Source organism: Bos javanicus, chromosome 23, assembly GCF_032452875.1.
Source record: "Bos javanicus breed banteng chromosome 23, ARS-OSU_banteng_1.0, whole genome shotgun sequence".
NCBI classification, from domain to species: domain Eukaryota; kingdom Metazoa; phylum Chordata; class Mammalia; order Artiodactyla; family Bovidae; genus Bos; species Bos javanicus.
Genome location: NC_083890.1, coordinates 20,051,097 through 20,078,986, shown reverse-complemented (window position 1 = coordinate 20,078,986; position 27,890 = coordinate 20,051,097). Strand labels below are relative to the sequence as shown.

General features: G+C 40.9%; 1 protein-coding gene and 1 non-coding gene across 2 annotated transcripts; both read right to left on the bottom strand.

The window, feature by feature from the left end:
* Positions 1-431: 431 nt before the first annotated feature.
* MEP1A (meprin A subunit alpha) lies at positions 432-27,890 on the bottom strand. The gene is made up of 14 exons (XM_061398356.1): positions 27,787-27,890; positions 27,676-27,700; positions 27,537-27,587; positions 26,467-26,507; positions 25,342-25,417; positions 22,420-22,537; positions 18,847-19,022; positions 13,233-13,454; positions 12,315-12,464; positions 8,464-8,679; positions 6,195-6,668; positions 4,570-4,743; positions 3,346-3,646; positions 432-2,006 (listed from the first exon to the last, which is right to left on the bottom strand). The coding sequence occupies exons 1-14, from the start codon at positions 27,853-27,855 to the stop codon at positions 1,850-1,852; spliced, it is 2,250 nt and encodes a 749-aa protein (XP_061254340.1). The 5' UTR covers positions 27,856-27,890; the 3' UTR covers positions 432-1,849.
* Positions 21,612-21,683, bottom strand: TRNAC-ACA (transfer RNA cysteine (anticodon ACA)). The gene has a single exon. It is a non-coding gene; the product is annotated as a tRNA-Cys (tRNA).

Sequence of the window (27,890 nt, the reverse complement as noted above, 5' to 3'; positions counted from 1 at the left end):
TATGCTCCCGATGCAGCAGGCTGGGGTTTGATCCCTGGTCAGGGAAGCTGATCTCACATGCCACAGCTAAAGATGCTGCAACAAGGATCCCATATGGTACAGCTAAGACCCAGTACAACCAAATAAATAAATAGTTTTTAAATAAAAAAGTGAGCTGGGAGGAGGTAGACAGCTATTACTTCCATTTGAAAGATTAGTAAAGGAAGACCAAGTGTATGAGTGATTTTATGACAATTGCAGAGCAAGTTATTAATAGATGGCCCATTCAAGCCTGTAGCCAGGGACCCTAAAGTTCAGGCCTCTTTTCTGTCCACTAAAGCAGCAGTTCTCGCATCAGCATCACCTGGGAATCTGCTAGATGTGCAAATTCTTAGACTCTATCCCAGAGCTACTGAATGAGAAATTCTGGGGGCAGTGCCTGTGGTCTGTGTTTTAACCAATCGTCCTGGGAATGCTGACGCACCTCTGGCTGGAGAGTCGGTGTTGGGTGCGGAGGTTGCACCTGCTACAGACTCCTCTCACACCTTTGCATGAAAGGGACTCTTCTTAACCCCTTATGTTTATTTCCAGAATGGCCATGAGGTATATACTTAGAAGGCTGATAATGTAATGCCTTCCCAGGTGGCGCAGTATGGTGCACTACTGAAGAATCCACCTGCCAATGTAGGAGATGCAGAAGACTCAGGTTTGATCCCTGGGTCAGGAAGATCCCCTGGAGGAGGAAATGGCAACCCACTCCAGTATTCTTGCCTGGAGAATCCCATGATCAGAGGAGCCTGGCGGGCTACAGTCCATGGGGTCACAAAGAGTTGGACACCACTGAGCAGCTGAGCAAACACACACACAAGAGATAGCCTGGACTACTCAGGCTCCGTTAAGTACTGATATTTTCTTTTAGGAAACTTCTGGAGCCAGCTTTTTCTGGGGCTTGTGTTGACTGAGGACGGGAACCTCCGCTCTCCTTATTTGATCTCTCTTGCAGCTTTCTCCCCCCGGGAAGTTTTGTCTCCTTAGGAACTGTGGAAAGAAAGTATGTCTACAAATACCTTCTTCACCTGATACTTTTAATTTGTTAATAAGATAATTTTATACAGGAATATAGATCAAATATACTTTAAAACTTACAAAGAACTGAGGAATACCTTTTGAATGATTATCCCCCCCACCTCCACATGGACACACACACAAATTCACATACAATTCTGGACGTTTTGAAGGTACTGACAAAATAGCTATTTGAATTTATTAAAGATTTCCCCCTAGAATCGGAGGAGGAAAGCAAATGCTGTTGCTAGGAGAAATCTTTATTTAAAATTCTTTAACACACAAGATCCTCAAAGAATAACAACACTATTGTGTCCAATGGAAAAACGGGTATTTGAGAATTGGATTCTGGTACAAAAAGAAGTGTGCATTTCATTGTCCATGTCTTACCTGCAGTAGAAAGCAGAGAGTTTCTACAGCTTAGTTATTCATTCAGTTATTGGCCCATTCATTTGTTTTGTTAAGTGATCCCCTGAGCTGGGCCGGGCAGGCTCCCAGCATTGGGCTAACATGGTAAAGGAGGGTCTGCTCACATGGAGCTTACTGTCTATGAGAAAGACAGTCTATTAAAGAAAGAATTTACAATCAAGGGATATGAGTGCTGTCACAGGACACCCTGGGTACACTGGGAGCACAGAGCAGGGTAACAGAACCATGTGGGGGCAGGGGTATAGAAAACAGAAGGGTCACACAGGAGGCTGGAGGCAAAGCAAGGCTGAAAGAAAACAGCCCCAAACTACACTGAGCAGCGGAAGCAAAGGGAGGGTCCAAGGGCATTTCTGCTTCTGGCTGACATCCTTGGGCATCACTGCCTTGACCTTTGGTAAAGGATGGAGATGACGGTGAAGGTCAAGAAGACCACGCCGGCCACGCCTCCGATCAGCAGGCCCAGGACGCTGCTGTGCACCTGCAGGGCCTGACATCGCTCCCCCGTGTAGAAGAAGGCGTGACCCGAGGTGCACCTGGGGAGATAGGACGGAGGGCACAGTGGGAACCACACAAGCCCCCAGGGCTTCCTGACCAAGAGACCGGCTCCGCAACTATGGCCTTGTTAAGAGCATTTGCATTCGTTAATGCTCATTTCTTCGCGTTGCTGATCGGAATTTGGTTACCGAAGATGTTGACTCTAGGTACTGGGAATTCTGTAGTATTGTGTCAGTGTATCTGCACATCTGGAATTATCTCAAAATAAAAGTTTAACAAAGAAGAAACAAAGTGGAGATCAAAAAATGCTGAGAAGGGAACTTCCCTGGTAATCCAGTGGTTAGGATTCTGCACTTTCACTGCAGAACGGGTTCTGCATTGGGTTGGATCCCTGGTCAGAGAATTAAGATCCCACATGCCACAGGGTGTGGCCAAGAAAAAAAAATTCAATAATTAAAGAAAATTTCCTTTACTATTAAAAAAAAGAAAAAGGATATAAAAATCCATGATGAATAAAAAAGTAAAAGTTTAAAGAAAAAAAAAGAGGTGAGAAGAAATGTTGATATTTTGAACCAATCAGACCAGCTCCCACATCTGCTACTATTCTGTCAAATGAAAGTGATGCTTCTGTCATCCCACACATCCTTTTATGAAATATTTTATACAAGTAACAAGCATTATAAAAAGAACTATTAAATGTAACAGACAGTCAGACCTGGATGCAGATCCCAGCTCCAACATTCACAGACAAATTACTTATGTCTCTAAGTTTCTTATGCCCTACTTATGTGTCTAAGTTTCAAATTTCTTATGCCATAAAGGAAGGGCCTTTATGTCACAGGAAGGCTGTGAGGAATAATTTAGATCATGCATACATACTGCTTGGGGAAGCAGATGACATACAGTAAGCAGCCCCCAAATATCAGATATTTTTATTACTAGTATTGAAAACATAACTGTGATTATAGGACAATGATCTAATGGACAATAGAAATAATCATAATTAATAACTCATACTAATATCTGTAGTCAGGGAAGATTTAAGCTTGGTCCTGAGTCTCACCATGATGGAGCATGGAAGCTAAAAGCTCTGAGTCACTTTCAAGCCCTGTAGTAGAGTTCAAAATTCCAACAACATTCAAGCTGTTATTGACGATGCCCCGGAGGAGATTCAGGACTCTTCTGCTCTGGCAGGACCCTTGCTCTGCCCGTCGATTCGGGGCACAGCCTCATGGAGTCAAGGACAGCCACAGTTGACCATCTGATGCTACGGATGCCTGACCTGAGACTGTGCTTTCTAGCAGGGTAAGAAGACCTGGGGCTCCTCTCTGCCACCCCTCACCTGTGCCCCACCCCCGCCCCGACCACAGAGCCTACCTGCAGCTCACCGTCCCCTTCACGTTCACGCAGATGCCCTCATTTTGACAAGGGTTTGGGTCACACGGGTCTCTGAAGTACTGTGGCCAGTTGTGGTTCTCCAAGGGACCCGTGTTGTCCACTGACCGCTTCTGTCGGCTGCTCTGCCCCTGGGCCAGGCTGCTCGGGAGGGCTGTCTCTAAGGGGGCCTTTCTTGAATCTTCTTCTGAGGTCTGCTGCTCCTGGCCATGCAGAACAAGGCCTTGGGGGGTCAGCCTGCTGTTTTGAACTTGAACTTCAGTCTGATTAAGATGGGTGATATCTTGAGGAAATAGACAAAGAGACATGAGGGCAACAATGCACTTCCGCTCCCGGAGAAAGTTCCCTGGGCCGCGTCGACCTCTCTTGGACATCACGTTTAGTGGCACAGGAAAGTGGCTTTGAATCCAGTAGATTTTTATAATGTCAGCTATTTATTATTTTTTATTTTTATTGATGTATATAGCTGACTTAAATATTATATTAGTTTTAAGTTGTTTAACATGTAATTTGACATTTTTATAGATTACAGTCCCCATAAAGTTATTATAAATATTGACTATATTCCCTGGGTTGCACGTCACGCCCTTGTAATTTATTTCATTCTAGTAGTTTGTACCTCTTAATCCCCTCCCCCTAATTTGTCCCTCACTCTGCTACTCTGGTTCTTTATATCTGTGAGTTTGTTTTATTATATTCATTCATTTGTTTTGTTTATCAGATTTCACATATAGGTGAAAACACAGAATGTTTGGCTTTCTCTGTCTGACTGATTTCACTAAGCATAATACTCTCCACGTCCATCCATGTTATCACACATGGCAAGACTTCAGTCTTATTTTGCTGTGTTTATTTTTAAAAGTAGTCCAATCGTGGTTTTATTTATTCCAACTTAAAAAAAGAAGCATAACGTGAGCATGGATAGGCTGATTGAGACTACACTGAAGTCAGTCTGAAAACTGTCACATTGGATAAATTATGCAAAAAGATGGCACTAAAATTGTAGTTTCTCCCAAGGGCAGTTAAAATCAAGATAGAAGTCTTCGAAAAAGAGAGTAAAACGTTGTTCCCTTAGGGCACATCTATTTTTTAACCTTGTTGCCCCCCAGAATATCCCCACCTTTCATGAGATGCTTAAAAATCCATGTAAAATCAGTAGAACGCCCAGAACATAGGATTACATATTCAGGAAAGCCAGCAAAATACCTTCAAAGTCCACAAAAATTATAAGGTCATCATTTTTAAGGAAGCTTCTCCTCTTCAGCATTTGGTGGGAGATGACAGCACTCCAACCCCAGTCAATGCTTCTGAAACATTCACAACTGTTGTCATAAGATCCCACGACCGAGGGCCTGTCCCAGATGACAGAGCCATTTATAGCTGCAAAGTTACAGATAACAAAATCACATTATCGCTTTAGCTTTCACTTTCCATTTGTCTTTGATGAGTATAGAGAGTTTTGTGGGATTTTTTTTTAATTAAAGTATAATTGACTTACAAAGGTGTGTTAATTTCTACTGGACAGCCAAGTGATTCAGTTATACATGTATGCATATATACATTTTTTAAACAATCTTTTCTATCATGGTTTATCATAGGATACTGAATATAGTTCTCTGTACTATACAATAGAACCTTGTTTATCCATAAGGGCTTTGTTAATCAGAAAAAAAAATGTGTTGGAAAAAAATCAGGTTATTTACTTTTTCCAGGAGAATTAAAACTGAGAATTGGGAGAGGGAGAAGCAGAGAACCACTGCTCTGAGGGGTCACGGCCCCTTACTGAGTGACTTCCTCAACCAAGGGGAAGAGACAGCTATAGAATCTTCCTTTCAAGGCTTACGTCTCTTCTTTGAAAAAAAAAAAAACAATAATAACTTGTCCATTCCTTTGTTATGCAAATTTGCTTCCTAGACATACTGACAATCAGTAATATTTTAAGAGTCAGTGCATCAGTTCAGCACAGAGCCTCACAAATTCTGAGTATTTAATAAATGACTAGCAGGATGCGTCTTCTCGGACTGAGCTCAGTGAAGCAGAATCTGCATGATTTGCTTGTATTCTAAGAAACTGGCACAGAATTTGGCACATTGCAAATCGTGACTAGATGCACGATGGATGAATTTATGAACACGAGAGAAGATGACATTGAAAATTTTAATTTACATAGAAAAACAAAGTTGTTACTAAAGGGGAAAGGGAGTGGGGGGATAAATTGGGAGTTTGGGATCCGCAGCTACAAACTACTGTATATAAAATAGATAAACAGCAAAGTCCTACTGGATGGCACATGGAACTAAATTCAACAGCCTGTAATAAATCATCAGAGAAAAGAATATGAAAAAGAATATATATGTATGAGTGAATCACTCTGCTGTACACCGGAAACTAGCACAACATTGTAAATAAGCTATGCATCAATTAAAGAAAAAAGAAAAATTTAACTTAATGCTCCAACATGATGGTATTTTTAAAATTTATTTTAAATTGGAGGATAATTGCTTTACAATGTAAATTGCTTTACAATGTTGTGTTGGTTTCCGCTGTACAACATGAATCAGCTGTAAGTATACATATATCCCCTCTCTCCCAATCCCCAAACCCACCCCTCCAGGCCATCACAGAGCTCCTGGCTGAGCTCCCTGGGCTATACAGCAGCTTCCCACTAGCTATCTATTTTAGGCATGGTAGTCTTAGCAGCAGCAGCATCAGTGGATATACCAATATGTGCCCAAGGAGGAAGTGTGAGAAGAAATTAATTTCTCCTACACAGATGGGAACTGTATCTGTTGGCCCTTCCAGGTGGAGGGGCAGTTCTTCCAACCACCTACCTGTAGATGTCTGGGTCTTGGAGGTAGTAAACACCATGCTGGAGGACATTCTCTTCCTGACATCAGCTTCTTGGTCGAGTATTGTCATGATCACCTGTCTGTTCTCCACTGGCCACTCGAGGACAGCATCGTTCTCTCCACTGCACAGGTGAAAGGTAAGTCCCAAGTACCCAGAGCTCCCGGAGCTCGTTCTGCCCTGAGGGTACAAGGTCAACCCCAGACCATAGCCCTCTGAATTATAGAATCGAGGGCTATGGAGTTTGTCCCCTTTCACCGTGTTCTGCAGGACCTGGGAGAAATTCCGGACTGTCCAAACCCCTGCGGGGCATGGGGTTTCCGTCAGAGTGATGTCATCTAAGTAAATTCCCCCACTCGAGTTCTGGGGGTCACCTTTTGTGCCCTGGAAAAGGTAGCGAAACTTCTTTTCCTCTCTGAGTGTCACATGGGCAATTTTCCAATTGTGGTCAAAATCTCCTGAGGATAGAGAATAAAATTGGTGACAACTGTGGCCAACATTTTTGGAGCAGTCTTTTGAGCCTGGTACTGTGGCAAGTGCTTTACATGAATGATCTCATGTAATCTTCACAAACGAACACAGGAGAGATCTGCTATAAACTTCTTAAGGAATGTTTCCAAAGTCACATATCGGATATGGGAAAACAGCTAAACAAGAAAACAAGCAAAAAAAACACCCACTCTGTTTATCATAAAAATTTTAATTATGAATTTTTTTCTATTATTATTTCATTCTGCAGGTTCTGGGTTTTCCCTTGGTATAAACGCACCACATCCCTTAATATTAGCACTGCATGGTCCAAACAGACATTTGATAAGACAAAAGTCAAAAGATGGCAATTTCCGTATTTACAATTTATGTCCATATTTACAATACTTGTAACACAGCAAATTCTCGCCTCTTAAAGGGCACCTAGCTATCATCCCTCCATTTAATAAAGATGCTCTGTAAATTTCAGCCAGAAAAGTGAACTCCTCAAAACCATTATTTGTAGCATTTTCTACTCACAGAGTGGCCTGGGTAGAGACGATTTGGGCCCCTGTTCTTCTGAGTAGTCTTTTACAAAGGAAGCCTCCTCCCTTCAAGAGCAGCAGCTTATGGGGACTTTTCTTGTGGTCCAGTGGTTAAAACTCCATGCTTCCACTACAGAGGACATGGGTTCAATCCCTGGTCGGGGAAGTAAGATCCCACATACTTGGAGGCATGGCCAAAATATTAAAAAATATATAAATAAAACCAACATTGACTGGCTTTTGGGACTTCCCTGGCAGTCCAACAGTTAAGATTCCACTCTTCTAATAAAGGAGGCATGAGTTTGATCTCTTTTCAGAGAAATAAGATCCCATAAGTCCCATGGCACAGCCAGAAAAAAATTTTTTTTAAAAAAGACCAGCCACTTCTTCTGGAAGTACAGAGAATGCTTCCTGTACCTGGAATCCTCATTTTAATTGAGAAATTCTTTGCTGAATGAAAAAATAGAAAAACACATTTTTCCCTCTCTTTATGAATGAACCACCACCACAATAAAAAAAAATGTAAGTACTTAGCTTTTATAACCCTGGATCCTGATTTTCGGTCAGATTGCTCTCACATGCCCCTAACTACCTTGGCATTTTATTAATGTGATTTTCATGATCTTCTCACAGAAATACACAAAATATCACTTAGGAATATATAAATGATTTTTAATGAAGTTAATGTATATGAATGGCTTACTTTCCACCAAATTCATAAGTAGGTTTCAAGGTACTTCAGTGTATTAAATAATGGTATCCTTCACTTTGCTGAAACAGATGCAGAAATGGTTGTGGTCCACTATCTAAACACATTCTTTCCCTCAGCATCAATTCCTGCTTCCTTTAACCTTCCAGTCTCCACCCTTGAATCACCAGTTCTCTCTGTCCTGGCTTTCTCCAAAGTTCCAGGAAAACTGGATTTTTATATTCCAATTATTTCCTTTATTCTTTCCCTGATTGGCTCTTACAATCGTATATTTCAGCCTCACCTGAAACCGCAGCTTTTGAATGGTTAAAGCATCCATTGAGTGGTTAAAGCATGCCAGGCATTATGCATTTGGAAGACAAGAAGGGAGGCCAAGGAAAAGGAGGAGGAGGCAGAGGAGAGGAAGGTTGGGAGGATGTGGAGGAATGGAGACGGGCAGGAGGGTGAAAAGGGCGGGGGAGGGGGAGGAGGGCAAAGAGCACAGTCCCGGGTGTGAAGCCCAATCAGTCCCCGCAGGACGCCTCCACGTACCTTGAAAGGTCTTCAGCTTGACCAGCTTGCGCACGTTGCCAGTACTGTCGTCCCTCCTGATCCAGACGACCAGTCTATCTGAAGGGCTGCCTGACATTTTATAGAAAAACTGCAGGCATTGCTGCTTCCTCTTCGGGTAAAGAATCCGAGACTCCAACATGGCCGCCTCCTCCGCTGCCCCGAAGCTGGTGTTCAAGTACATGAAGTAGCCGGCGCCTACGGAGAGAGGACCCCGAAGTCCCATCTCTGCCCATCCACACCCCAGGCTTCCCTCAGCCCAGGTAAGGTGACAACAGTGAGCACCGGCCCTTATCCAGGCAGCAAAGGCTAGAGCTCTTCCGGGAAAATTGAAAGGTTGTTTGTCAGTAAACACTGTCTCCATAGACAGAATTGCTGGTGGAAGCCATAGCACTCCACTGTCTCTTTTTGATTACCTTTGTTCCCAAAGTTGGGAAATGTACACCTTTGACTTAAGGAAATACAGGGTTTAAGCAAAGTTTGATGGAATTTAGTGTCTATGAGATGAATTCCATCTTCTTCATTAACTTTGTTATTAAAGATTCATTCCAAGGAAAAGAGCTGGCCTCCTAGTTATGTCAGAAACTATGGGATTCAAAGTTTTAAGGGTTGGATTTTACATATTCACAATGATAAGGATTCAGTTTCAACCTTTTGTAGCCTAATAACTGGGTGTAGATCAGTAGTAAAGAATCACCTTTCCTATGTCCAAAGAAGAGGCATTCAAGGCATGTTAGGGACCAATTGAAGGTTTCTCCTGAATGAAAAGAAAGCCTTGGAAGGACACTTAAAATAGGAGGTAAAGGGTCTATATTTGTGCCAGAGGTTGGGTTCACCCAACTCAGGTATCTCAAAATTCTCTCCCTTCAAACAGGCAAGTGGCTAAACATATACATCACTTGGAAAACCAGCTCCCTTCTTCAAAGTCAAGGGCAATGAACAAGTCTCACATATAAAGAAGTCATTTAAACTTACTCCAGTAGTCATGTATGAATGTGAGAGTTGGACTATAAAGAAAGCTGAGTGCCAAAGAATTGATGCTTTTGAACTGTGGCCTTGGAGAAGACTGTTGAGAGTCCATTGGACTGCAAGGAGATCCAACCAGTCCATCCTAAAGGAAATCAGTCCTGAATATTCATTGAAAGGACTGATGCTGAAGCTGAAACTCCAATACTTTGGCCACCTGATGCAAAGAACTGACTCACTAGAAAAGACCCTGATGCTGTGGGAAAGATTGAAGGCAGGAGAAGGGGACAACAGAGGATGAGATGATTGGATGGCATCAGCGACTTGATGGACATGAGTTTAAGTAAGCTCTGGGAATTGGTGATGGACAGGAAAGCCTGGAGTGCTGCAGTCCATGGGGTCACAAAGAGCTGGACATGACTGAGTGACTGAACTGAACCGAATTGAACTGAATACTCAACCTCTTACCAAATGCTCCACTCAAAACATTTCACCAAGTAAAAAGGAAGTGAACATCTGGTACAGTTCTGCGTTCTGTGACACTACAAATCCCTGCTTCATCCTGCCTCATACATGGGGCACATGCCTTCCTCATTGACTGCAAGCAATGATGTTTAAATAAGCTTTCCACAAAGCTTAAAAATACAGTAATGGCTTTACTATTTCATCAGGGAAAATTATATTTTCCTGTATGTTCTTCTCAATACTTGATCTTACAAGCCCGAGACTTAGGTGTTGTGAATAGCCAAGGGCTTGGGTTAAGGTAAATAAGAGCTCACAGGTCTAAGGAGGTCTCTAGGTGGTCCTTGATCAGGAATTCCACCAGATATAGTCAGAAGTGTGAAGTGCAAATTCAATAACTCAGATCGGGGAGTTAGGAGACCTGAATTCTTGCCCTGATGCTGCCACTGACTGGATGTGCACTCATCTCTCTGGGGTTCAAGTGGGAAGTGGCTTCTATCCTTCAAGCTCTTTGAGTCTATGCATCTACCCAAATAATGCAGTGCTCTCAGCAGAGGAAACCCGGTCTCATTAAGTGCCTCCTGTGGAAGAAGCATAGTGGCTGGTCAAGTTAACCTGATAAAGTTTTTCAAGATCCTCCTTCTGGGTCGTGGTCCATTCCTTTCCTACTAAAGTGCTAGAATAGTCAGTCAGCAGATTCTTCTCACACAGAGATCACGTTTCTGTTTAGCTGGAACTTGCACGTTAACCTAGTAGCAAGCCTACAGGAGAGATTAGATTAGAGGCTACAATGGGGATTAAGAGAGAACCTCGGGTATAAACCACCCTTTGGACACTGGAGATTATACATTTAATAATCTGATATGTGACAGAGACTTTCACCCTCTATCAAGGCGGAAGGAAGAGGAGCCATGGTTTACGACCTCTGACAATCCCCCTGGTGGCCTGGTATCTTGGTGATAAGCTAGGTCCCTTCTGTGAAGGAACTCTAACCAACAGTCACACAGGTATGGACTAAGGGACTTGATAACAGCCCAGAATTTAAAGGGCAATTATAATCTATGACCCCACCTGCTTGCAAATAGGGTTGACATGATTTCGATACCAAGCACATAATAAAAGGGTCTTAAGATAGAAATTTAAAAATAAATAGAACCTCCAGAGAAAAGGGAAAGATGGGAGGAAAAAGTAATAGGGAGTGAAGTGGCTGGTCTGCCCTGTAAGGCTCTGTATGCTTTATTTCCTTCCATGCTCACGATAAAGTATCAATAGCTTGATGGCTTGTTATTGTTACTTAGTCGCTCAGTCATGTCCAGCTCTTTGTGACCCCATGGACTGTAGCTGCCAGGCTCCTCTGTCCATGGGATTCTCCAGGCAAGAATACTGGAGTGGGTTGCCACTTCCTTCTCCAAGCTTACAAAAGCCAAAAGACTTAACAGCAGCAACAAAACAACTTCTTGTGGTCACAATTAGCCAGATGGAGCCAGATTTTAAACCCAGGTCTCCCCAGACTTCGTGGCTTTTTTTTCACTGCACAAATCAGGTGTAGGAACTATCTGAAGTTATGCTATTCATTATGGTGGCTACCAAACATGCATGCTGATCGATCATTTGAACTGTGGTCAGTCCAAAGTGAAATGTGCTTTAAGGATAAAACAATACCAGATTTCAAATACTCACTACAAAAAAGGGTGAAGTACCTCATTAATAGCTTCTATGTTGATTACACATTGAAATGCTAAGATTTTGGATATATTGGATTAAATAAAATATATTAAAATATATTATTGTTTCTTTTTTTATGTGACTGTTAGAAAATTTTACATTGCATATGTGATTCGAACTGTAGTTCTATTAGAGGGCACTGCTCTAGAGACATTACCCTAATTTACAAACTTTCATCCTTTTTTTTAATTAAAAATTTTTTATTGAACTATAGTTGATTTACAATGTCATAATAGTTTTAGGTATGCAGCATGATGATTCAGTTATATATATATAAACTGAATTTAGTGATTCAGTTTTATGTATATATATATATATATATGTATATTTATATATATACTACAACTCTCCCTTATAAGTTATTACAAAATAATGAGTATAGTACCCTGCACTACACACTACTGTATATAAAATAGACAATCTGTAAGTACAAAGTTGTATCTTATCAACCATCTGTCTGTATCAGTTTTGTTATTGCTTAAATTTATCTTTCTTTTGCATGTCCAGAACCTGGACGCTTTTTATTGCATTAATAATAAGGATATGAGAAATGTTTTTTGTCCTCATTTGGAGTGTCAGGTTTGATAACAAACATTCCTACTTAAGCAAAACCTGCGGCTGCCATCACCCCTCAAATCTGGTGGCCCACCCCAGTGTAGTTCCTCGCTGCCTTTACTGACCTGTGCATTGTCCCGCCAAGGTGTGATCCGCTTGTCCAGGCTGAGCGTTGTCCTCGTGGACCCAGTCGGCATCATCTCTGGTACCCTGAATCATCCCACAGATGTTTGCCTTCTCAAAATCACAGTGGTCCAAAAAGGTGTGAGTTGTGGCTGCAAATGATATTTTTGTCAGCTGGTTAAAAACTTGAGGCATGTCATTTCAAATGCCTAAAGTCTTAGACTACTAAGGCCTCACTATTTAGCAGGATCATGAAACTTTTGTTGCCTGGATTTTTCTCAAATACAACTCTTACTGTCACCCATTAGATCAAGGAACCTGCGAACATAGATGTGGCCCTGCACACCTCAGAGTCAAAGGATAAAAAGGCTTACCATCATGCTTTGCTGTAGATGCCAACCGTCAACTCCCTTCAATTAAGAAAGAGGTACGACTATGGCTGAGCTTGCCCTTAGTAGATCTTCTCTATGTACATACTGAACAGAATTAAAGAATGTGTCTCAGAAGACTAGTGAAGCCATTTTAGACAACAACCCATCTCTGAGGATTAGATGACTCTAGGAGCCACTCAGCCTGACAAAGAATTTTGCAAGATGCAAAATACTTTCAAGCCTGTAACTGTCTTGAGCTTTACATGATGATGCATCCTTCAGAAGGAAGCCAAAGAAGTAGGACAATTCCAGCTCCTTTCATTGGTCCAATACTCTCAATTTCATAAAATGCAACTACATAATTGATTTTCGTAACCATTCTGTGAGGGAGGTGTTGTATTTTTTTCTAAGGAGAGAGAAACTAAGTTTATGTAGTCTGTCCATTTCCCAATGGACAGGAAATCAGCAAAATTAACACAAAGGAAAATGTACGGAAAACCTATAAGGTCAATGGGGGTACCTTTGTACCTCAGACTCAGAGGTACTCACTGCAGTTGTACATCCGGTTCAGCCTCTCCAGATCAATGGCACTGAAATCCATACGCTGCCCAATGATGGAGTTAAACTCAGGGATCTTGGCCGTGATGGTAGGGACACTATCATTCTTGTTAAACGACAGAGGCCGGTAGTGCATCAGAGACTCGTAATCATAGGGTGTGTTGAGGTCTGTGATGAAGTTGTCATCATAGGTGTTAAAGTTGTGCTGGTAACCTGTCAGGAAGGGAGTCCACAGGTCCTGAGTAGTCATGCTATTTCCCTGTCCTTCCCTCTGACTAGATACTCAGGCAGAGACCAAAAAGGGGAGGGGGCAGAATAAATTTTCTTTAAGTACATATACACATTTAACAGATTTTATAATTATATAATATATATATAATTATTATGTATTTATTAATATTTACTAATAATATTGCAATGTACTGTTGTTGTTTAGCCGCTAAGTCACATCTGACTCTTTGCAGCCTCATGGACTGTAGCTCACCAGGCTCCTTTGTCCATGGGATTTCCAGGCAAGACTACTGAGGTGGGTAGCCATTTCCTTCTCCAGGGGATCTTCCCGACCCAGGGATCAAACCCACATCTCCTACATTGGCAGATGGATTCTTTACCAGTGAACCACCAGGGAAGCCCTATTATAATGTATTAGTATGCTATATAATAGTATATAAAATTATTATAATGAATATTAAAGTACATGTTTTATTAATAACAAATATACACATAGAATTGATGCTTTTAAACTGTGGTGTTGGAGAAGACTCTTGAAAGTCCCTTGGACTGCAAAGAGATCCAACCAGTCCATCATAAAGGAGATCAGTCCTGGGTGTTCATTGGAAGGACTGATGTTGAAGCTGAAACTCCAATACTTTGGCCACCTGATTCGAAGAACTGACTCATTTGAAAAGACCCTGATGCTGGGAAAGATTGAAGGCAGGAGGAGAAGGGGAAGACAGAGGATGAGATGGTTGGATGGCATCACCGACTCAATGGACATGAGTTTGAGTAAACTTCAGGAGTTGGTGATGGACAGGGAGGCCTGGTGTGCTACTGTCCATGGGGTTGAAAAGACTTGGACACGACTGAGTGACTGAACTGACTGATACACATATATAATAGTATATAATACAAAATGCATGTTGTTAAATGTATATTTAAATCAAAGTTTCATTTTTATATGTACAAATAAATAATGTGTGTGTATGCATAAGACTTTAAGAAAGAGAAAATAAAGTATCAAAGTGGAGGCAGATATTCCTTGTGGCAGAAGAAAGGAATTTTTTAATTCAGAAAAATATTCAGGATTGATTCATCTCACTAACAGCCTAGTACCTCATCCACCAAGAGTTATACCTGGACAACTCTCCAACAAGTTAGGAAAAAGAAACTTGAGGGGCAAAGGGAAAGGTTAGCTAACAAGAACATCGCACCCTGTAAATCAAGGCTCACATTCTCCTTTTCCATAAAATTCCCCATGATGAAAAAAATAAAATAGGAAGAAAACGGACTTTCCTTTCAAAATAGAAGAGGAAAATATTTTTGATGAGATTAGGTCATGGAAGAGAATATGCACTGTAAAGTGAAATGCCAAAATGAGATACCACTCAGATGTCCTTTTAATCCAGCAGCCACGAGTAATTTACTGTTGAAGCTGTAGGAATGGCAAGTTTACAGATCTTTCACTGTCTTCGTAGGGAGTGATAGGAAAACTGAATGAGAATGCTCAACTCTCCCAATCATAGCTTTCCACTTCATCTCCTTCTGCCTTTTTAGCTTCCCATCCAACTGTATTTAGTAATTAGAAGAAAATGTGATCACCTTTCAAAGATATCAATGCAGGTACACTCAGGATTGGAGAACTCTGGCAGGTGGTCTCCAAATACTTTTGGAAAAGTCCGTGATCAAAAACTTGTTTTAACTATAAAACGAGAATACTGATGTTTCATCCTTCCAATTCACAAGGGTTTTGTGGGGACTGAACCCAAGAGGGATCAAAGGTAGGACTGATTGCAAGCAATAAATGACCCAAATAGGGAAGGAAGAAAGTCATTCCTTCTACAGTAGGAAATGGCAACCCACTCCAGTATTCTTGCCTAGAAAATCCAATGGATAGAAAATCATTCCTTCGATGGCAGTTAAGAGGGTAACATGATAAAAAGCATCAAAGTGGTGTGAGGACTAGGATCTGGGATCTCCTGGTGACTCTCAGCAGCATCTTAGGCAAGGCACTTTCAATTCACCAGCTACTTTCCTTAACTTTCAATATAATCATTGGATTAGAATAGATGACTTTATTCTTTCTTATTCAAGGAGACTTATCAGAATGCTTTACCCAATAAATGTTTTTAATACATTTTAAAATTTAATTCAACACAGTTTTGTCATGCCTACTATTTACTGGGAGCTGTGCTAGGTGGGTGGTGGCCCCTGGAAGTGATTACGACAGGCATGGTCCTGCCTTCAAGGAACTCATAACCGAGGGCTTGAAAAGGAGAGATCTTGTAAAGATCTTGTAAAAGAGACCTTGTAAAGCAGAGATCATGGGCAAGCCTTTTATGTAAAAGGTCAGGTAGAAAATACTTTTGGCTTTGCAAGCTGTATGGTATCTGTCACAACTACTAAACTCTGCTGATATAGCTGAAAACCAACCATAGGTAATACACAAATAAATGGGCCTGGCTGTGTTTCCATAAAGCTTTATTTACAAAAGCAGATATGGCCCATGGGCTGTATGTAGTTCTGTAGTTTGCAGATCCCTGCTAAACCTCAGAAGTGTTCTCCTTAATGGAAAAAAACATTCAGAAAACACAATTCTGACTTCAGAAACAGATGGATTTAGGGAGAGAATTGTATTGCCAATAGTCTCTAAGGTAAGGTAAGTTAAGGTGAAGTGGCTCAGTCGTGTCCAACTCTTTGCAACCCCACGGACTATAGCTTACCAGGCTCCTCCGTCCATGGGATTTTCCAGGCAAGAGTACTGGAGTGGGTTGCCATTTCCTTCTCCAGAGGATATTCCTGACCCAGGGATCGAACCCAGGTATCCCACATTGTAGGCAGAGGCTTTACCATCTGAGCCACCAGGGAAGTCCCTTCTTAGGTTAAATAATGAGACTGCTGTCAACTGAAGACAAGATGCAGCAAAAGTCATAAATTCCCCTGAGTGATAATACTGCCATTGCTTATGATCTTAATTGGACTGAATGTCTCGTTTGAGAAAATTTCTCCAGTGATGGTCGGCAATTTAGGTATAAGGAATTACACCTGATGAAAACATAGACCGGAGATGAGCAAACATGGTGAGTCATCCACGCTCAACCCAGAGCTGAGTACATCTGCAAATTCTCCTGGCAATCCCTCAAGAAAGGGGATTTCCTATAGCCTTTGTTGTTGTTCCTTACTCACTAAGTCATGTCTGACTTTTGCGACCCCATGGACTGTAGCCCACCAGGTGTTTCTATCCATTGGATTTTCTAGGCAAGAATACTGGAGTGGGTTACCATTCCCTACTCTAGGGGATCTTCCCAACCCAGGGATGAAACCAGTGTCTCCCACATTGCAGGCAGTTTCTTTACCACTGAGCCACCAGGGAAGATCCTTTATATAGCCTGCATGCATGCTAACTCGCTTCAGCTGTGTCCGACTCTTTGCAACCCTATGGACTGTAGCCTCCCAGGCTCCTCTGTCCATGGGATTCTCCAGGCAAGAATACTGGAGTGGGTTGCCATGCCCTCCCCCCGGGGATCTTCCCATCCAGGGATCAAATCCACGACTCCTGCATTGCAGGTGGATTCTTTACCACTGAGCCACCAGGGAAGCCCTCATATAGCCTAAAACCATCTTAAAAGCTCTGAGCATCATGTTCTTGAAGACTTAAAAATGCACATATTTTCTGCTTCCTCATGTCCTTTTCGGCAGAGTTAAATATACAGAGGAGAAAGTGAGAAATTCAGGCCTCTAGCAAACACAAAGTCTACAAACCCCCTGAGCCTCATAGTCAGAGATTTGTTTCTTTGACTTTTGACCTGCCCTCTCTGTCCCCTCTACACAGACCCAGATATAAAGCAATTAGGCCTGGGAGACAAGCATATGTTTTTGATCTATTATTTCCTACCTGGTAATGGATTAGGGTTTTTTGGTTAAGTTTTTATTGACATTGTTACAATATTGCTTATTTTTTATGTTTCAGTTTTTTGGCCACAGGCGTGTGGGATCTCAGCTCCCTAACCAGGGGTCAGGCCCACACTCCCTGTATTGGAAGGTGAAGTTCCAACCCCTGGACCGTCAGGGAAGTCCTTGGATTAGGATTTTACAAACCACATACTTTCTCCTCCTCCCACCAGCACTCCACATTCATAAAATATCAGAATAGGAGGTGTCCAGAGGGACACGTACTGTAAACCCCGTAGGTGCTTTTGATAGAATTAGCCAGCGGTACCCCCTCCTCCTATGAGAACCAGTGATGCAGCTTCCTCCCAAGGAGCTAGTTCTGGCAGAAGTCTTTTGGGGATTCACACTTTATTTTAAAGTATGGCCAGTTCTTCCAAGCCCATAAAATTATTAGAGATGCACTACTATCCATGAACTCATACGTGAAACTGAGATCTAAATGAAACAGATAATTACAAGGCCATGATTTGCTTCATGAAAACCATGTGTGGTCATCGCTAAGGCATTTCCAATCCATTAAGGTTTCACTAAGCTATCACTGCCAAAAATAATGCTTTTCCACCTCCTGGACTAATTCCTGTTTAAAAACTAGGTGTTTTCAGAAACACAGCATGGAATTTTCCCCCACCCATTGGGCAACTCTTTGATAATAATATTTTCATGTACTCAAAAGCATTCAGCTTAGTTGTCTCAAACAAAGAAGGTAGGTAGTGTTGAAGGAAATCCAACAAAACTAAAGAACATCAGAATTGTTGGAATAACTGCATAATAATATGTGAAATAAAACTGTGTTATCCTTTACAAAGTATGGGCTGGGGACAAAAAAAAAAAAAAAAGAGGCACTTAGAAAGGAGAAAGAAAAGATTTATATGTTTTGGTTAATCAAAACTCCAAACTATTAGCTACAGTTAACAAAATTAGGAGTATAATTTCAACTAAAAGAGCTTTTTTTCTTTTTTCTAATGTAGTTGTTCTGTTTTTAAACATCTATCATTGATTTGGTAGAGCACAAACATCCTCAAGTGTCTCAAGGTTATTATACAGTTTCTACTTTCCTAAAGTTACATGAGATTTCACATCCTGAAAAAAGGGACCCTGACATCCTCAAGGATCTAGTTCATTTTACACACTAAGACAGGAAGTAGAATTTTAGATAGAGTTTCAACAATAACACTGAAGCAAAACCAAAGCATCTGATTAACTTTTCAACCCCACATTGAGATGAACAAGATTCCTCATTTCCTGAGACCCTTATCTGGGATCAATTATGGTCAGATCAACTCAGCCCAGAGGAGAAATCATAGTCTGCGTTCCTCCTGGAGAAACTGAAGCTCCTGTTCACACATAGGTTTGGCCTGGTCATCCCAGGGTTGATCCCAGCAAGTGATAAAGGTAATAGCAAATCCCACCCAACCGGTTACTTTGGGTTCATACACACCTGGAAGAATTTCATCCCACCAGATATTCACATAATCATCTCGGTCCGTCCTTGACTGCTCATGGTAAAACCCCAGAGCGTGCAAAATCTCATGTTCCACGATGGCCTTATAGTCACATCCCTGACCAATGGAGAGGTTCTGTCCCACGTGTTGGTCGCCAACCTCAGACCAGCACCTTTAGAAAGGAGAGAAATTTTCTTCTAGAGAATTTTCAAATGGCTGTAATTCCTAAGTTTCCAGAATACAAATTTGAAGGTTAGGTTTGATTTTAAGAAGAAGTTATTATTAGCCTTTTCATAAGCTAATTGTTCAACCTACATGACTGGTTAAAAAAGCAACATTTCCTGGAGGGATTATTATGTAGGCTTTACAAGTGACAGACCATTATAAAAGTGGTATCTACTTAGAAGCAAATCAAACCTAATAATGCATCAGGTAAAAAGAAGGAAAATTTGGCTATTTTCTTCACCTTCACAAACCCATGGAGCATTCCAAAAAATAATGCTATTGCGTTTATACCACTAAGGTGTCTCTGAGTGGTGGCTGTGGTTGATTTATACTTTCTCCTTTACATTTTAATGACTTTTCAAATTTCCTGTAATGAGAAGGTATATGCTTTATGATTATGAAAAAGACCCTTATTAAAAATGCAAGTTCATCAAGTTCATATCTTGGGATTTTTCCCAATCTGCAGCATTATGACAGCACACAGCAGGCTGCCTAACTTATGTCTAAAAGGCTCCAGGCAAAAAGGACCCATAAATTCCCTCAGAAAATAGTGGACTCAGGAACTGCTGTCAGATACTCTAAATTCCTCATACTCAGGTTCTTTCCCTCTTTTTCCCAATTATTTTTGTTTTTGCTCAGAAATCTGATTTTCCATCTCTATTAGCAAACCAGGAGCTATATACAAATTGTCTCCTTGCCCCCTTTGAGTTGAGGAACAAGGCTCTATACACTGACCAGGGCTCAACAGAATGAGAGATTTACCAGTTATTTTAAATGCTACCAATGAAGTGTGAGTTCCTTGGTGACAATCACATTAAATTACCTGCTATTGCTTTCCCCAAATTGCTAACATCCTATATGTTCTAACGCTAATAGACTTGAATTCTACTCAAAAACGAATCTTAGTTATTGTCTAACAACTTTATTAAGGTGTAATTTACATACCACAAAATTCACCAATTTTAAGGGTACAATTCAACGATCTTTAGTAAATGTATTGAGCTGTGCAAATATCACCATGTTCACCATGCCTCTTAGATAGTAGCATTTCATTACCAAGTCAGAATTTACTCTGCAAAATATCCACAATCCAGAGGAAGCATATATTATTTATCATTTTTAAAAACCCTCCCCCAAAGGAAGGTATAAATTGTAAAATACCATAGCATTACCACTCTGAAATTTTGACCTTATCTTTCTGGAAGAGCCCCGTTAACCTCCAGCTTCAGAGCATCAGGATCTCCAAGGGTTTGGGGTGCTTTGGGCCAGTCATTCCTTGGAGCTACTTCCTCCCTTTTCCTCTCCCTCTAACTTAAATGTAAGAGACATCCCAACCACAGGCAATAAGAGTCCCTAGATTGATTTTTTTTTCTACGAAAGAATTTTATTTTCAAAAAACTTTAAAATTTACTATTTGCTTATCTTTTATTGAAGTATAATGTCTTTATAATGTTAATGTTCGTTTACATCATAATGTTGTTTCTGTTATAATGTCATAATGTTAGTTTCTGCTGTCCAACACCACAAATCAGCTATATGTATATATTTCCCTTCCCCCTTGGACCTCCCTCTCACCCTCCCCCGATTCCACCCATCTCAGTCACCACAGAGCACGGAGCTGAGCTTCCTGTGTTATACAGGATTTTACCTCTCTTCCCACTCTCTATTTGTTCTTCCATCTCCTCTGCCTCTCCAGTCTTCTCCCTCCTGCATCTCTCTTGACACTCTGTGCTGCTCCCCTGACCCTTCGATTCTCACTGTGTTAGAGATCCTGCGTCTGCACTCACCCTAGCATATTAGAGCTTTTCACTTGCTTTTACCCCACGGTCCCTCCTGCCAAGTGCGCACCTTGTGAGGTCTAAGACTCTTTTCTTTAGAAGCTAAAACGAATGCTAACTTCCTTCTTTACCTTTGTTAGTCATCTACGATAAACAAAATCCCCACTTTCACAACTAGACAACCAAGTCCAGGCAACACCTGGAGGCCATGATGGGAACTGCAATATGAAGAGAAACCTCCAGGTAGGTCTTTTCAGAGAAGGCAATGGCACCCCACTCCACTACTCTTGCCTGGAAAATCCCATGGACGGAGGAGCCTGGTGGGCTGCAGTCCATGGGGTCGCTAGAGTCGACACAACTGAGCAACTTCACTTTCACTCTTCACTTTCATGCATTGGAGAAGGAAATGGCACCCCACTCCAGTGTTCTTGCCTGGAGAATCCCAGGGACGGAGAAGCCTGGTGGGCTGCCGTCTATGGGGTCGCACAGAGTCAGACACGACTGAAGCAACTTAGCAGCAGCAGCAGCAGCAGGTCTTTTTGTTTTTAGTTTTTTTTTTTTTGGACTATAGTTGTTTTACAATGTTCTGTTACTTTCTGCTGTACAGCAAAGTGAATCGGCTATAGTGAAAGTGAAGTTGCTCAGTTGTGTCTGACTCTTTGCGACCCCATGGACTGTAGCCTACCAGGTTCCACCATCCATGGGAGTTTCCAGGCAAGAATACTGGAGTGGGTTGCCATTTCCTTCTCCAGGAGATCTTCCCTACCCAGGGATTGAACCCGGGTCTCCTGCATTGTAGGCAGACGCTTTACCGTCTGAGCCACCAGGAAAGTCCATGAATCGGCTATATGTATACATATATCCCCTCCCTTTTTTTGATTTCCTTCCCATTTAGGTCACCATAGAGCACTGAGTAGAGCTTCCTGTGCTCTACAGTAGGTTCTCATTAGTTACGTATTTTATGCATAGTATCAATAGTGTATATATGTCAATCCCAATCTTCCCATTCATTCCATCCCCTTTTCCCCTCCTTGGTATCCCTATGTTTGTTCTCTACGCCTGAGGTACATATATAATGTATGAAATGTAATGAAATATTACTCCGCCATTAAAAAGAATGAAATTGTGCCATTTGCAGAGGTGTAGATGGACCTAGAGACTTTCAAACATAGTGAAGTAAATCAGAGAAAACCAAATATATAATATCACTTACATTGATAGAACTTTTCAGAGAAGTCTAGCCAATGGATTACTAATAATCGAAAACAGTACCATCAAGAGAATGCAGCTTTAATAAACTTGATTTTTTTTAAACGCTGTAATTTAAAACATAACCTCAACCCAGAAAAGAACTGAGATGAGTCTCCCTGGTTCCTAGAGGTATCCAAACAATGCATTCTTTATAGAGCACAATAAAAATGTGATGCCACTTTAAAAAATTCACAGTGAAATATTTGATTTTGCTTTTAGTTTCTTTCCAATTTCTTTGTTTAGTCTTTGAAAGGGATGTGTCACTTTTTATAAATCAGAAGACGGATTTCACACTCTGTAACATTTCATACTCACCCACTAAACTCCTGAAAGATGATGTATGAGCTCTCGCCTTCATAGGGCTTGAAATCCACACAGGACTTGAGGCGGAACATTTCAAAGGCATAGAGAATGGCTCCTTTGGCATTCAGTGCTGTAGAAATCAATAAAACTATCAATGAGCCTTAGCTAGATCTTGGATAATATATATAACCTAGAAACATAGAAACTCATGCTGCTGTATGAAATCCACTGAAGTCCATGATAAATTTTTTGATAGTAAATGTAGTCCTTGGAAACTAAAACTGACAAACCATTTGTGTATATAAACATGCTAAAAGTTAAATACATAATGTATATATATATATATTTATCTACAAAATAGGAATACACTTATGGTATGTGTGGCTGAACAAAATCATAAAATAATTTCCCCACTTTCTCCCTTTCGTTTTCCCTCATTTAAGCAAAAATTCTGAGCGCATTGCCTCAAGAGACCAATATGGCCGAGCAGAAGACAAAAGTGACGTCACTTCTGTCTTCTGGAAAAACAGAGAAACTACCTTGGAAAGAAGCAGTGAGAGTGGGGTTCCTTCCCCCAATCTAAAGAGACTCTCCCTCTTGCAGGAGAAAGACAGCTGAGAGAGGTTTGAGGGTTCTAAAAGCATAAGAAGTTAAGTGTAATATTTATGCGGCTTCCCTATAGGATCCCCATGCAATGACAAGGCTAGACAGGGAGTTCTGCAGACAGCCTTAGAAAAGATTTCTGTAACCCAAGTTTGGAACCAAGGCAGCAAAAACCTATGTACCTGAGTCAGCAAGAATAATAGATGCCTGTTAGTAACTTTTGTGGCTTGATGACCAAAGATCAAATGTCACTCCTCTTGCTTAACCTGCGCGCGTGCCTACCTTGGTATTGCATGAGACAAGGACGAGGTGGAGGAGAAAGATGCACCAGAGGAAAGGCAGCTGTTTCTCACTTTGTGTGTGTGTGGATTTTAACCCCATCAACTCGTTGGTTGTAGGTCTCTAAGTTAAAAATTAAGCTAAGTTCTATAAAACTAAACTGTATTCTTGCATAGTTGATTTTTGGGGATTCTCCCAAAGAGTTTATCATTCTTGGCGCTTTACCGTGTACTTATCTCACATTTTTATGGGCTTTATTTCAGGAACTCCTGAGTCGGAGACTCTACACTCAGATGTCATAAAATCATATTAAGGTCATTAAAGGAAGTCATTGGAATAACCAGTAAATAAATTATGGAAACATCACACACAACAACAGCAAGAGCATGCATTAAACCTGTTTGAAGGTTTTCATGAACTTTTATGTATTCTCACTGAGTAACATCTTTAAATTGAAGATATGTACCTCAGACAGCTTGGTTGCCACAAAATATAAGAAAGAAGTTTGATTATAATTAAAGTCATGCTGTCTGTAAGATTGTGTTGCTTTTGTTATCTTCAACTCAAATGGTGGAAACACTGAGAGTGGTGGATTTAAAAATCCCATCTCATCTGTTTGCAGGGTAGGAATAGAGATGCAGACGTAGAGAGTGGACTTATGGACTCAGTGAGGAAAGGGTTGGACACATTGGGAGATTAGGACTGACATACATACACTACCATGTGTAAAATAGATAGCGCGTGAAAACCAACGGTATATAGCACAGGGAGCTCAGCTCGGTGCTCTGTGATGACCTGGAACGGTGGGATTGGGAGGGGAGGAGGAAGGGAAGTTTAAGAGGGAGGAGATATACGTAGTCACACAGCAGATTCACTTTGCTGTACAGCAGAAATTAACACAACATTGTAAAGCAATTATACTCCAATGAAGAACATAACTGAGAACAATAACATTTGTTTCTATGTAACTCTTCTCCAGAAAAGACGCTGGAAGCAACACTGATAAAAGTGATGGAAAATCTTGAAACACAATCTACGTCTCCTGAGAGCGGGAGCAGCCTAGCAGCTCATCCAGATTGAACAACACTGTCCTAGCTTCCCCTCTGCTCTGGAGTCTTCCCATCCACAGAGGAAGGGCCTCCCAGACAGGCATCGCGTCATCGTGGCTGTTGAGCTGTCAGTCAGCTGCTTGAGGTCAGCCAGTGTCCACACGTGGCTTCTAATATTTATTTTACTTCCACCAGCTATTATTTCTGACAATGAGCAAAATCTAACTTATATTGTCCTTTCTCTTGAGACAGAGAAGAATAGAAAATTTTAATACCAAGGAACGAGAATGATGAACATATGAAATATAGCCTTTTCTAGTTCTCAAAAGTGTGACATGTTTGTTCTGCAACAGAAAGGGAAGAAATCAATATGCTGAAATTGGTATCCTGGTACCATATTTGCTGCTGCTGCTGCTGCTAAGTCGCTTCAGTCATGTCTGACTCTGTGTGACCCCATAGACGGCAGCCCACCAGGCTCCCCCATCCCTGGGATTCTCCAGACAAGAACACTGGAGTGGGTTGCCATTTCCTTCTCCAGTGCATGAAAGTGAAAAGTGAAAGTGAAGTCGCTCAGTCGTGTCCGACTCTGTGTGACCCCATGGACTGTAGCCCACCAGGCTCCTCCGTCCATGGGTTTTCCAGACAAGAGTACTGGAGTTGGGTGCCATTGCCTTCTCCATATTTAGAGTCACTTAAACAAACTCTTATTTCAGGTGCGCATTTTTCATTGCTATGATGTCAAACTGTATTTCATTTTGTCCTTCGTGTTGCTCTCTTGGTCTAATTAACATGTTAGTGTGTTCTGCATTTCAAAAAGTACTATTTGACATTCTGTATCTTAGACTGGTTAAGCAGCATGGGTTTCAACGAGATAAAGAATCCTCAGAGCTTAGAGACTCCCTTAGATGTTGGCAGTTACTCAACTTTGAAGCTGATGACCAGGAAGAGAGGGGAGAGCGAAGAGTTCAACTCAAGGCTTCCAATGAAAAACAATTAATGTTACCCAGATTGTCGGCCAGGATGTAAGGAATGGGGAACTTCCACCTGGAGCTCGGGTCTCTCAGGCCATTTCTGGAATTCTGCAGAAACAAAAGGCAAAGCTGACTGGATGGCTGGTCTCTTTGGCTTCTTTTCCCCTTCTGTAAACTCTCACATCACAAACAATCTGTCACACTATTCAAATAGTCAAGTTGTCTTCCAATTATAAAAACAATAAATGTTCGTTATAGACAATATAGAAATTTCCAGAGAAATTTTTAAGACCAAATAAAGGATGCTTGCTCCTTGAAAGAAAAGCTGTGACTAACCTAGACAGCATATTAAAAAGCAGAGATATTACTTTGCTGACAAAGATCCATATAGTCAAAGTTATGTTTTTTCCAGTAGTCATGTATGGATGTGAGAGTTGGACCATGAAGAAGACTGAGGGCCAAAGAATTGATGCTTCCTAACTGGTGGTGAAGATTCCTGAGAGTCCCTTGGACTGCAAGTGGGTCAAACCAGTCAATCCTAATGAAAACCAACCCTGAATAGTCATTGGAAGGACTGATGCTGAAGCTGAAGCTCCAATACTTTGGTCACCTGAAGAAGAGCCTGCTCATTGGAAAAGACCCTGATACAGGGAAAGATTGAAGGCAAGAGGAGAAGGGGGTGAGAGAGGATGAGATGGTTGGATGGCATCACCGACTCAATGGACATGAGTTTGAGCACACTCTGGGAGTTGGTGAAGGACAGGGAAGCCTGGCGTGCTGCAGTCCATGGGACTGCAAAGAGTCGGACGTGACTCAGCGATTGAACAACAAGGAGAAAGACCTACATTTCTTCAAAACTGAAATAGTCACTTTCAGTATGGTGGTGGATTTCCTTCTCTCTCATTCTTCACTTCTTAGGAAAATTGGGTGGACAAGAAATTTAATAATTATAGACTCTTTTTCTGGTCGCTAATGTTTTCGTCTTTTTTTTTTTTTTTAACCAGCAACCACAGCGGAAGTCTTTGTGCTTACAAATTATGGCTGAGATTCTTTCATCTTCATAACGGTCATCTCAGGGCTGGACACAGAGCAGAGGCCCACTGTACTGTCACAGCCGGTCCTGTGGGAATGCTCTGGTGTCACTGGAAGGTACTCACCTGCAGGAGGATGTCCCCTTCAAAGAGGTCCAAGCCTGCAGCTAGATGTGGATTTAAAAAGAGAAATATTTGAACAAGAAGTGCTCAAATGCATCTCTGATAAAATGAGTCTTTTCCATTGTTGTCTTTAGTTGTTCTTCTTTATGTGGTTAAATTCTTTTTAAAATGATGCAAAAATTCATTATAATTGAACAAATGTAAATAGCTAATAAATATCATATATTGTCACATCCACTGTTGCCATTTTTTGGAACAAGAAAACTTAGAGGGTATTCTGCTTAGTAAAATAAGTCAGACAGAGAAAGACATCTGAAAGATGTCTTTTAAAAAGACATTTATCACTTACATGTGAAATCTAAAAAATAAAACAAACTAGTGAATAATAAAAGACAAACATAGACACCGAGAACAAACTGTTTACTAGTGAAGATTGAAAAGGAGGTTGGGAAGGGCAAGCGAGGGTAGGGGATAAAGAAGTACAGACTACTGTTTATAAAATAAATGTCACAAAGACACGGTGTACAGCACAGGAAATAGATCCAATATCTCATAGTAACTATGAATGGAGTATTACCTATAAAAATATTTGATCATGATGTTGTACATCTGAAAGGAATATAATAGGGTAAATCAACTACACTTCAATGAAAAAAAAGAAACCTTGTCCAAGAATCTTAAAAAGTGAGAGGTGAATGAGAAGGAAACTTTTTGGTTATTGGAATCAAAACTCTTGCACTCGAGGGATCGAAATGGGACTTCTGAAATAGGAAGTGAGGTACTAGGTGATCGTGTCAAACTGCAAACTGGAAAAACGAATTTTTTTATAAACAAAAATCTTGTTATTTATTTCTAGAGCCACTGAATACTCACTAGAAAATTCAATCTAACCATTATTCTCTTCTCATGTTTCCATTTTTCAGAAATGCTGCAAATTCTAATGAGGCACCAATGAATAGTTCTCTCCTAAAGTTACTCAGTATCATACTCTGAATATTAAGAGATTTACAGCAATTCTATCGCAGGGTTTTAAATTATTTGAAGACATTAATAATGGCAGAAATTATACCCACCTAAGTTGATTTCTGAAATATCCTTCTGTTCGTCAAAGTCTCCATCATATACTGTTAAAAGTTGGGAGAAAATTGTTATCAGTCTTGCTGAGCAAATGAAAGTTCAGAAAACTCTCTGTGAATTTCAATTAGTTCTTACCATTTCCTTTAGAAAGATGGTTAATCTGAAAAGAAATAAATATACAGAAAAAGGATAACATATACTAGAATTAATATTTCTAAATACCCTGAAGAGCAGAACTCTACTTACTGATACAGCTGCTATGTGGGCAAAAAACAAGATGAAAGGAATAATGCAAGCCAATCTCATCCAAATCATTGTGGCAAGTGAACAGATTTTAGCAAAGACACCTT